This window comes from Melospiza georgiana, chromosome 9 (assembly GCF_028018845.1).
Source record: "Melospiza georgiana isolate bMelGeo1 chromosome 9, bMelGeo1.pri, whole genome shotgun sequence".
In the NCBI taxonomy this organism is placed as follows: Eukaryota; Metazoa; Chordata; class Aves; order Passeriformes; family Passerellidae; genus Melospiza; species Melospiza georgiana.
In genome coordinates this window covers 15,140,464-15,152,484 of record NC_080438.1, presented here as the reverse complement: position 1 = coordinate 15,152,484, position 12,021 = coordinate 15,140,464, and the positions used below count along the sequence as shown (strand labels likewise).

The following is a 12,021-nucleotide window of genomic DNA, read 5'->3' as shown; positions in this document are numbered from 1 at the left end:
CAGCTGCCCAGACCCGTGCATGTGGTTGCTTGTTTCATGGGATTTCTGCTTGCAGGGCCCTGCACTAGAAGATTTCAGCCATCTCCCTCCAGAGCAAAGACGCAAGAAACTGCAGCAGAGAATTGATGAACTTAACAGAGAACTACAGAAGGAAACAGACCAAAAGTGAGTGCATTTTTTGGGGGGTTCTGTCATGGTTCTCTCTCTGGTGTTTTTTACATCCTCTACCTAACCAACAGTGCTCAAAAGCTAGGAGACAGGCTATTAATAACCTTTTAAAGTTCATAGTTTGTTGTATGTAGGTTCTGTTAATATAGCTTCCTTCTGCTTTACTGTAATACTCATTTTGATTCTAATACTGGAAAGGGAGCATTGGCTCTAAAATGGTGTTTTAAAAGATGTGTCAGTTGAGCACGATAGCTGCAACTTCGTGCTTTAAGAACAGAATGTGACCAATATTTAGGAAATTGTATACAGCAAACAGTATGGAAACAGTACTGGGACTATACAGGTAAGAGTCAACAGTTGGAGTCCTTGTGTGCCTGTGCACAGCACAAGAAAGGAAAGCAGAAGGCTGAGATGACTGAGTGGGAGAAGGATTTAGGCATGGTATGAAGACCAGTTCCTTACTGCTGTGCTTGAGATCTAATCACAGTTCAGGATCTCATACACCTTATTTAGCTTTAATGAATCAATACTGGTATATTAATTATTGTAATGGTCTGTGTGTTTTTAGAGATGCCCTCATCAAGATGAAGGATGTTTATGAAAAAAATCCTCAGATGGGTGATCCAAGCAGTTTGCAACCAAAATTAACTGAGACTATGAGCAATATGGACCGTCTGCGGATGGAAATACACAAGAATGAGGTTAGATTCTAAAACAGTTTCTTGGAAAATGTAAATGATTGGTACAATTGTATTTTGCCATACAGATTTTAAATGTAGCACCCAGAAAAACTACTTGATTGAAGAGTAGATGTCCTGATAAAGTTTTTGTGGGGCGCTGTATTTTCAAGTATGTACATCTACCCAAAATAAAGATGTACATGATTAAAGATATAAACTGCTCAGAAGAATATATTATTATTCACTTATTCTGAAATTCACATGTAATTAAAGATTTTTTCCTCAGGCTAGTATGGACCATAGGCTAAGCATAAATGATAGATTCATGCTTTGTGTGAAATAATTATGAGACTTGACATCTGACTGCAATCTCTGTGTGGCTGTGAACTGTCTGCAGTACGATGCATTTGTTCAATGTGCTGGTTTAGAATCAGTTTTTCTTTGACACCAACATTTGCCTTTTTTCCCCAAGGCCTGGCTCTCTGAAGTCGAAGGTAAAGTGGCAGCCAGAAGCGACAGGCGGCACAGCAGCGACATCAACCACCTTGTCACCCAGGGCCGAGAGAGGTCACTATTCTGTCTCCCCTGCTTTAGATCCTGTGCTAGTCTGTACAGCTCTCTGCAGGTTACAGGAGTGATGGCTGTTACTTATCCTCCCCGAGTGGATAAATTTCCTTTCCTTCTAAAGGATAATCTTAATGGGTTCTGACTTCTAAAGGTCTCTTCTTGCCATTCTGGTAACATATAAAAATAGTCTAATTGAAACACCTACTCATTAATAGCAGTGCCTTCTCAACCTGTCTTAATTCCATTGCACAAGGCTCACTAGTTTTCTGTGTTCTGTGGAGACAGGTATGTCAAATTTATGTTTGTTTCTCAAGCAGAATATAGTGTAAGCTTTTGCTAGAGTTTTTTCAGTAATCACCTGACAGTAATGTTGGAACTGCTAACAGGAATTGCAGTACAATATCCATGACCTGCCCTTTCTGTGATGCATGGATGTTGTGAGTTTTGGAGCCAAGAACTGCTCCGAGTCCTCATGCTGCCATCATTGCATTGCAGCCCTGAAGGGAGTTACACGGACGATGCCAACCAGGAGGTTCGTGGCCCACCACAGCAGCACGCTCATCCCAGTGAGTTCGATGACGAGTTTGAAGATGATGATCCATTACCAGCTATAGGACATTGCAAGGCAATATATCCATTTGATGGTAAGGTTAACCACGTGCACTGAGATTCTTCGACTGTAAGGCATGGATGATTTGTTACAAAGAAGACAGGTAAAATGATTTAAACAAATTACATGTGTGAGTAACTAATTGCTTAAAAGATCAATGAAGGTACTTTACAAATTACTTTAATTCATGAGCAGTACTTGTGCTGTTTTAAGATAAATATTAGCACAGCTATTGGAAAATACTCAGCTTTACAAATTGGGACTGGATTTTTTTCTAAGTCTGTTTGGCCATATGTTCTCTTGCACAGATTTTTCACGCTTCCTGTTTATATATAATTTGGAAACTATGCCTTGGGAAAAAGATGACTTGAAATTCTGTCTGAACAGTAAGAATTCCTTGCCTCTTGTTCTTCCCAGGTCATAATGAAGGCACCCTAGCAATGAAAGAAGGGGAAATTTTGTACATTATTGAGGAGGACAAAGGAGATGGGTGGACAAGAGCTCGAAGACATAATGGAGAGGAAGGCTATGTGCCAACATCATATATAGATGTAACGCTAGAGAAAAACAGCAAAGGTGCAGTAACCTATATCTAACAGTAAAACTGGCAGCTCTCAGTTGTACATTCCCCAGGGAAAATAGTGGAAAAATTGTAAGTTGTACAGACTCATGGAAAGAGTTACAGAATCAGAAGTCAGCAATGATCTGTTGTTTCCATGGGGAGTTAGCTGTAGTTCTTTCAGAGATGACCACATTAAATTATGCATCTAACACTGGTCTGTAATTTTGACCAATGTCTTATGCTTTCCTGCTTTACAAAGCACTAAATCCAATTCAGCTATTGCAATGAAAAAGACCAAGATTCCTGCTTGTTCTGTGGAATTCTTAGTTTTTATAGAGAACTGAAAAAATACTTAAAATTTAAAGATCTCTAAGATTTACTGTTCCCACTTTTATGACTTAAACTGTATTCTTAAAACAGAGATCTTTTTCCTCTAATAACTAACTGAACTCAGTTACTGAAAATTATTAATTTCCTTCCTTAGCAAATACTTGGCAGCTTTCACTTCTTAAACAGGAAAATGTTTTCTGATTCTGAAAGTTCAACAAAAATACTCAGGAAAAAACATTATGATTAAGAAGGACAGAAAGTCCACTGACCTATCTCCTTCCTTTTCAGTACTTGTAATGTAGAATGTTCTGTATTGGACATGATGTCATTGTTTTAACTCTAGATACCTTGAACAAACAAAAAAAGATCACATGTAGTGCTTGATGTCTTACTGGAAACTCTCTGCTCCTGATGAGGGAATGATTTTATACTCTTAATCTGTGCCTGTAAACTAAGTCTTTGAATTGTATTGTGTTTAGTCTGAGGACAGTGTCTTAAATGTACAGTAATTATCCTCATTGTTAAATCACTGAGGATTGGAAGCTGCATTGCACAACTTGATTACTGGAAAAAAAAAAGCTGATTTTGTATTTCTAATGAGAATTTGTGGCATTAAGTAGAAGGCTAATGTTTAGCCACTGAGAATGGCCTGTTAGAACTGAGCACGCTTCTCTGTCTTCTAAAGGCCTTCAGTAACTTTGTTCTTTTCTTTTTCCTCTTGGACTGCAGGTTCCTGAAGCGGGTTTCTGAGAAAATGGGCGAGATCTTGAAGGAGGTTACATGCAGCTGCTGGGGGGGTGGGGGTGGGGAGGGGAGGGGTACTAGACTGGGAGGCCCAAGGGACAAGCTAGTTGCATGAATGCATGCAGACATACATTTAGTAGTCACTAACATCTTAGCATCTCCATATATAGGTAAGGATGTACTACAAAATCTTCAATTTGTGCAGGAAAATAAGAGTTCCATAACCAGAGCAAAAAGGCTACTGCTCCTAAAATTGCTTTCTTTTCATTGTCCTAGGTTGTCCCAGGTGCACAAACTATATTTTAGCTTGTGCACCATTTTAATTTTCTCAAAGATGCTCATTTCCAACTCACTTTTATTGGCATTTAGAGCCCTTTGTCAGTTATCAGTCTGCCTGTGCCACCTCCATGCTCGCCGTTAACCTCCTCCTGCATGCCTAGGACAGTCAGGCATGTTCTGAGTAACACTTTGCCATCATTGCTCATCTTGTTTTGTAACAAACCATTTTCTTTAAATATCTTCAGCACTAGAGTTTCATCCCAGTATCCATGTATGCTGCTATAACAATACCACTGCAACCATCATTACATTCCAGATGTTTGGCATAACTGATAAGCGACTGTAAAGTATTGTGTTAATTTGGGGGAATAATGCATCTCAGCTCTAGCCTACAATGCAATCAAGAGAAACTCCTAGAACTGTGGTCCACCTTCAGCCCTTCAGTAACCTGTTGTGAGCACTGACAGCCTGGAGCACAACCAGAGGATTCACCACTGCAAGTTAATGACTGTTTTCAAAAGTCAACCACTTGCCATTCAACTGCTGCCTTAAACTAGAGTGCCTAAATCTGTTGTTTGCCAACACTACCACTTACAGTATCCCACAAAGGGCTTTGTGTCTCAGCTCTTTCACAGTGCTGCAGCTGCTGAGGTAGCCACGGTAGGTGTTTTCTAGAGCTCTACTTTACTGGATACATGGTGCATCCATGAATTTTATACATTGAAACGTGTATCTCCTCATTTGACTTTAATATTTTTTTAAAAGATTTTTATGGAAACTGTCTTTTAGTTTTTCACTATGACGTTCCAATTTCAATTACTGCAGTGCTAGTTCATTTCCAGGTGATGCTTCATTGTATGGACCAGGTGACATTTGAGTGAAACTTCGTAATGATCTTTGTGCACTTTTACTTGTAAACAATTGAAATTTGGATATGTTTATACGTGTAAATATAGTTGTCTGCAGTGCCCCTATTGCTTATGTTGTCTTGCCTCCCATTTGTGGTTCTATTGATAAATACATCATATCTGATTGATTAGGGTGATAAGAATTAGACTAGAGATGTTGGGGGGGAGGGACACTTACATCAACACAAGCTTGTCAACCCAGCCACCTGCTGTTTGGCAGTGTATTATGGAATAATAATTAAAACATCCTGTTTCTCTGGGGTCTGAAGCAATATGTGGATGCAGCAGTGCTGGATTCTTTTTCATTTCAGTGTTATTAGGAACTGTACTACCAGTAAAACTGAATTTGAGTGACTTGTGTAGAGGTTTTTTCCTTTTGTTATGTATACCACTATTACACAGCTTGACCTAGTCTATTATGGGGCCTATTAAACTCTAAAGTTTAGATTTTTGGAGCTTGTATACAGGGTTATTTATATAATAATGTGACATTACTCAATACTGACAAAACTACTTAGGTAGTTTTTTTGGGTTTGGGCTTCTTGGGGGGGGGTGGTTGTTGGGATTGGGGTTTTTTTCCTTGGTTTTTTTTTTTTTTTTTTCTCCTTTTTTAAAATTTAGTACTTTTTTATTTTGGAGAAAATTCAGTCATCCTTGTGGGTCCCTTCCAACCCAGCATATTCTGTGATTCTGTAGTTCTGTGAAGAGGAAGAAATGTGATCTGTGTATTTTCTGGTTAAGGGCCTGTGGTCTGCCTGGCTAACAGCCTAGGAGGTCAGTAATAACACTTCCTGGTAAAAGACTAAATGTTCTTTTCACACTACTGTTTGTTTTTCTGAAACCAGGATTTGCTTCCTTTGGAGGCAGGTTGCTTTCAAGAGGGATAGTGCAACTTGTATGAGGGTTATTAAACATAGGAAAAAGCATTTGTACTTGCACAGCTTATAAATCACTTACTCTAAAATTCTGAATGTGAGTTGTTTTAAAGAATCAATCAGACATTTTCCAGTAATTTTTTAATCCTTTTTTGTGCACATGTTGATTTCCTAAATGTTAAATGCTTTGTTTAAAAATAGTGTTCTCTGTTGAGAATATTTTCATGGAATAAAAAATCTTTTCATGGTCTAAGTAATTAGCTTCCCCATTTGTCTTCTGTTAAGATTGACAGGCACCTGTTCAGTATGAGGTCTGTAAAGTCTTGTTCTGGATGTAAAAACCTCTGCTGTGATTGTAGCTAGGAGGAACAGATCTGGTGCTGGTTGTGTTGTCATCCTACTCCAGTGCTGTAAGAAATAGGCTTACTGACAATGAGCACATGCAGCTCTGACTTAAATATTTGTACAACATCTCAGGACAACTCTTTGTCACCAGTTCTGTATATAACAAAGTGGGATTTGCTGCTAAGACTCTTTGTATAATGAACTGTGTACATGGTGATTTCCTGTAAAAAAGTGGTAACACCTTATTCTTTGTCTTCACCCAAGGAAAAAGTACTTACCAAAGTGATTCACCTCAATAAATGAAGCAAGTTTAATACATACATACACCCACATTTACTCATGTCTGAAAGCATTTTAATTACCTGGATTGTTTGTTCTTGCCATTTCATCATTCATTGCTGGCAGCATAGCTGTTGTGCAGGCCCCAGCAAAAGCTGAAGTACTACAGAGGCTGTCTTAAAAAAAAGGGGAAGTTGTCCCAACACATACACAGCCTGCTTTCATAGGCACAGTGAAGTCTGAGCCTTCTGGTTACAGATAAAGGATCATTTCTGCAACTTGCAGTGTTTCTGTGATTTGTAAATATGCAAATTATTTTCCATAAAGATACACTTCACAATTCTATCTACAGTGGTTTTTATATTCATTAAAGGACTATTATACAACAAATTTCCTGCCATGTCAGATAATTAATCTATCATTTTATTTACACTATATGCTTCATCTTAATATTAAGATGCCAATGCCCTTACTCCTTGGCCTCATTAAAACTCCTTGGCATCACTTTGGGGAAATAAAGGGAGAACCTGTTTAGAGGGATCAGTAAATGACTTGGTGACACAGTAAATAAATAATTTGTTTAGAAATCAGTAGTTTTAAAACAAGTGTGCATTGTGCAGTTAAAAGTTCTAAACATCTTGTGAAATGCAAGAAGTTTCTGCAGTATCAAATTGCCATAAGAATGCTACGGTTATTTCAAGTATATCACTTAAATAGTGTTTCCAGAGTCTTATATACTTAATTGTTCCACCAGCCTCACTGGAGGAGGCTCCAGTTTTCGGGAAAGTGCAGTTAAGATCCGGCTGAATTTCTCGTATCTCTCACTTTGATTAACTTGCGCTCCTTTGCTGCCCCAGAGCAATCTCATTTGAAATTCTGTCTTGAAGATTTCACTCAGCTCTTCATCTGGCTGGAAACCTAGTAGGTAAAAAGAATCCCACAGTGTCACCACCAGGAAATTTTTTTTATTCTGTAGAAATGGCTTTTAAACTGTCTTCTCTCCAAATAAGCTGCACTAGGTTCTGTTTGCACAATGATTTTAACAAGCTCATAAAAAAAACCTTTCCAGCTTTGACATTCTGGTAACACTGATGGCTCTAAGGACACTGGGATAGGCTAGCCTTGCTCACTCCTAATGTCTAGAATTGTCATTGCAGGCAGACCCTCAATATCATTACTGATGTGTACATGCTGCCTGCAGAAATTGCTGTATTTCTCCCCACTCCCTTAACTTTTCCACTGCAAGTTTGAACAATAAAGTCACATTGTTAACATGCTGCTGCTTTCTGGCCACAAGTGGTCACAATCTCAGTGCTGCAACTTGCACTTTTGTAAAGACTATTAGGGTAGTGTTTTAACTGTAATAATCAGAGTAGGAATTTTATCTTGTACAGAAGATAGGAAGTTATCCTCAGTCTGCACTGTACTTCTGTTCAGTTGCCAGAAGGGTCAGCATATTGAGTCATGAGAACTTAAGAGTATGTTTAGCAAAAATGCTTGCTGTAGTGATGCGTAATTTACTCTCTGCTTTTAAACAATATTAATGTTGTCCTCAGACTGAATTTCCTGCAGGACACTTGCTGCTCTCTCAGCTCCTGCCAAAGAGCAGGGTTTGTGTCTCTGACCTGCAGGGGCCCGTGGCAGGCAGCAGCCCCTCTCTCTCTCGTACCTTGCAGCAGCTGCTGTGCCCTCAGCCGGAAAGTCTCGGCGTGCTGCGCGATCAGGCGTGCTGTGCCCAGGTGCCTGAGCATTATTTCACCACTCTGGTCACTGCTTTCCCACAGCTCCATGCCTTCAAAAATAACAGCTTGGCGCTCCAGCAGGGTAACAAGAGGCATCAGCAGTGGCACTGTTATGTTGTTCTGTGGAGCACTGATGGTTTCTGGAATAGAGAAATGATCATACATCTCATATCATCACACATTACTGTTAATTGAAGAAGGTATTGTAACTGCAGTGTCCTTTTTTAAGTTGGAAACTACTGTCTGTTTTCCATCTTTCAAATGGAGGACAGATAGCCTTCAAAAACCTTACCTTAAATATACCTGTAATACCAAGTTCCAGTGAACTGGTTGGGGAAGAAGACCAACACCAATTGGTGTTGGAAAGCTGCATTTGCCAGAGGGGAAAGTCCTGCTGAATTACTAGACAGTGGCACAGATTTTAAACATTTCCAGAATTGGTCATTGCAATAAAAAATATCCAAGCAGCTAAAAAGCTTTCACTGTCTACCTGTTCTCTTGGAGAAATGTTCTGAGAAATTATTTTCTCTGCCTCGTGTCCCTCTAGAAACTAGAGCTACAGTGAATTTGGCACAGGGGCACCTAATGTGCCCAGAATTACCTAACCCATTATTTCTATTTTTCATCTTTATTATTGATCATCCTCTGATCTAACAGACAAAGCAAGAAGCAAAAGCTGCTAGAGGAGAGATTTTTTTTTTTCATGTTTTTTTGGCAAGATGATGCAATGTGTCAGTTTCTGTTTGACACAGAGGAAGTTGGGATGTGGGAAAAATGTTCTATTCTGCAGGGATACAGGCATTACAAACACATACTGATGTTTGACTGGCACACTCTGCTTCTGTTCATAATCATATGGCATTACACAAGTTTACATAATTTTAAGGTACAATGCACAGCTATGGAAAGAGCAGCTCCCTTATCTCCCCACATAGGAAATCAGTAAGGAGAGGGTTAACATGCCAAATAGAAACCCATGTCACTCATACTCACTAGTCCACTCATCTTGTCCTTCATGCAAAGCTTTGCAGGATGGTTTCAGCTGTTTTTCATACATGATGGCAGTCTGGGTATAACAGTGTCTTAGAGCCGTCCAGGTTTGTTCTAATCTGCTGACCTGTTCATGCAAAATGGAGAATACCCATTACTGGGTCCACAGCAGGAAAAGTACACTGCTAGTCACCAAGTCATAGAATAGCCATGAAGACTATTCTGATGTTCTCTCTAGTCTTGAAGAAATTGCTCAAATTAAATTAAATAAGCCATCAAACAACTCTACATTTTGGAACATAAAGAGAAACAGATTTTTACCTGTGGCATTTCCAGTGCTTTCATAATAGCAGAAAATCCATATAAATCCCCTAGTGACTCCTTCAACTCCACAGCAACTTGGATTATCCTGTTTAATGTTGCTGCTCGATCTTCTACATTTCCTGTGCAACCCAAGATGTCAACAGCTATTCCTATTGCCATGGTATTGTGCCTGTAAGTGAAACAGTTCATGCAACCAATTACAAATTATTAAATTTACATGTGTTCAAAGGTCAGTTCAAAGGTGAATTTTTATCTTGGCATGCCCAGCAAACTTAAGTCTTGCCAACATTTTTGCACCAAAATCAATAATGACATATGGGATAAATGCACACAGGCTTTCAATTAATGTTTTAATAAATTTTCCTGAGATGCTGTTAACTACATGAAATTCTGCTTAAGCACTGAAGGAATGAACACTTATGGGAAAATTGCCCCAGTTCCCTTTGTCCTCCACACTCAAATCCTGTGACTCCTGCCCCCCAATATCTCAGCAATTAAATTACTACAATATGAAGCAGAAAATGTAGAACACCAGAACCAGAAACACCTTAAGTGCTCCCCCTTGACTTGTGCAGAGGTTTTTAAGAAACCTTTGCTAATAATTTTTTACTTTATTAGATCCTCTAGCCTCTTGCAGAAGAATACTACCTTTCAGTCTCCTCTACACACACATACATAATCAGATAGATTAAAGGTCCCCTGAATTTTAGTTTCCTTGAGCTTGTAAAGGTGAGCTGATGGCATTCAGCTGTTCCTGCTTTCAACACCTTTCCTCTTCCCCTGTGCTACATGGGACAGTTGCCTTACGACGTTAAGGAATCCTTTCCTAATCAAAACAAATGTACATACCATCCCAGAAATAATCTGTACATGTGAATTCAGGAAACATGCAGGAGAGCATTCTTGAAGGAAATGAGAACAGTGCAGCCAGGCTTTGAGCTTCTGGCCACCTGCCCTAGCAAGGAGGAACAGGAACATTTACCTCTCAATCAGGTCAAGGCGCAGCTGATGTCCGTAAGGCAAGGTGATCAGCTCAAGACCTGAGTTCCCTCCCATATTCCTCTTCATCTCTTCAGAAACTTCTACTATCCTTGCCACCTGTGAAGTGCAAAAAACTCTGCATGAATTTTAAAACTAACATTTAAAAACACCTAAAAAACTCTAGCCACAGAGAAGTTCTCCATGTAAGTGCATGGCATACAGAGCTAAGTGTACAGAATGCAACACTGCAATACAGGCATCAGAGAAAAGCTTTATCCTATGCATGTTCAGTACCTGACACAAAAAAGCCAAGGAAAATTTTTTTTTGAAGTGATAAAGCCATCAGAAAACATAAAAGGTGTAACCACAATGCTTTATCAAACTCCATCCTCTGCTTCCAGAAAGGGATTATTGTGCAGGTTCCAGGAAATGCAGTGCACTCTCAGCCTGATCCTTGTCAGGCACTGCTCTTCACCTTAAGGACATACATGCTTGCTTTGCCTTTTTCCTTTCTAAAAAAATTACTGCTCAGAACATTTTTGGTTACATCACAGGGTCCTAAAGAAGAATTAGGTTCACAAAAGTTCGTAAAGATGAAGGACACAATGATGAGAGGCTAAGGAAGTCAGTGTGTGAAAGCTGACCCTTACCAATTTGTCTTTGCCTCTTAAACAGATTGCATTAGCTACTGGTTATCTCAATAGCAATTATAATTGCTAATAATAAGCAAAACCGCGTTAATATGATGGTGTAGGATTATCTGCTGGTTTAAGGCCTGTATGTTAACATAGTTACTAGCCAATCTGCCTGCAATATTCTGGTTATCATGCATCAGCAGGCTTTTTTGGCTGTGAAATGATGAAAGTGATCTGGGCTGCACAACAAGCCTCTCCAGTACAAAACAGCACTGTAGAAAAACCTGTTTCACTTCTAGAGAAGCAGGAGTGATGTGAAGACCCTGGAGACACTGGTTGCTAGTGCATCACAAGTATGCAAGTGGCAAGCACTCACCTCATCACTTACATTTGGGGGATTCCTTATTTGAAATGTCATTATTTAAAAGGCAAACTGAACTACTGATGACACACACACAGGATACATGACCTTTAGCCTGGGATCTCAGTACAAAGCATTCATTCTGGCCCAATTCACAAGCCAATCCCATTGCATCATGCAGTTCTTATCAGAGCAGTCTACAGAACAAGTTGCCAGTAAATGACAGGCATTGGCTCAGCACTTGGAGGTGAACATCAAACAGACTTCTCTACCTGTCCCAGCTAGTTACTGTTCCTGCTCTTAAATCCAAAAATCTGTTTATGCAAAGCCCTCCAATGACTCTTAATTAATTCCAGCAGGCTACTTGGTGCCTTAGTTCCATTGCAAAGTTTACAGTATTTAAAATAAGTACTCTAATAATGAGCTAATTGAATATTATATACATGCATATAAACTCACTACTTCTCTAAGGCATGCATATCCTATGCCTTTAAGCAACATACTCTTTAACAATATATTAAAGATAAATTAGGGCGGGCGGAAGGAAGGAAAAGGTGAATTTTGGAGCGAAAATGCTAGAGAATGCTGTTAATACTCTTGGAACCATAGTAAAGAAAAAACCTCAATCTACCACTTCTGAG

General features: G+C 39.3%; 2 protein-coding genes across 7 annotated transcripts in view; one reads left to right on the top strand and one right to left on the bottom strand.

Annotated features, from left to right (window-relative positions):
• FNBP1L (formin binding protein 1 like) overlaps nucleotides 1-5,980 on the top strand; it is a 52,753-nt gene extending 46,773 nt beyond the window's left edge. For 2 of the 3 annotated variants that reach the window (XM_058030188.1, XM_058030186.1), the window contains 5 exons: nucleotides 56-165; nucleotides 737-869; nucleotides 1,321-1,415; nucleotides 1,911-2,059; nucleotides 2,443-5,980. In XM_058030188.1, the coding sequence (XP_057886171.1) occupies nucleotides 56-165; nucleotides 737-869; nucleotides 1,321-1,415; nucleotides 1,911-2,059; nucleotides 2,443-2,621 (666 nt within the window). In that variant the 3' untranslated portion in view covers nucleotides 2,622-5,980. The remainder of the gene's footprint in view (nucleotides 1-55; nucleotides 166-736; nucleotides 870-1,320; nucleotides 1,416-1,910; nucleotides 2,060-2,442) is intronic. The other variant, XM_058030187.1, reaches the window with a different exon arrangement.
• Nucleotides 5,981-6,959: 979 nt separating this feature from the next.
• BCAR3 (BCAR3 adaptor protein, NSP family member) overlaps nucleotides 6,960-12,021 on the bottom strand; it is a 60,985-nt gene continuing 55,923 nt past the window's right edge. For all 4 annotated transcript variants that reach the window (XM_058030182.1, XM_058030184.1, XM_058030183.1 and 1 more), the window contains 5 exons: nucleotides 10,386-10,501; nucleotides 9,401-9,572; nucleotides 9,083-9,206; nucleotides 8,017-8,229; nucleotides 6,960-7,265 (listed from right to left, as the gene is read on the bottom strand). In XM_058030182.1, the coding sequence (XP_057886165.1) occupies nucleotides 7,078-7,265; nucleotides 8,017-8,229; nucleotides 9,083-9,206; nucleotides 9,401-9,572; nucleotides 10,386-10,501 (813 nt within the window). In that variant the 3' untranslated portion in view covers nucleotides 6,960-7,077. The remainder of the gene's footprint in view (nucleotides 7,266-8,016; nucleotides 8,230-9,082; nucleotides 9,207-9,400; nucleotides 9,573-10,385; nucleotides 10,502-12,021) is intronic.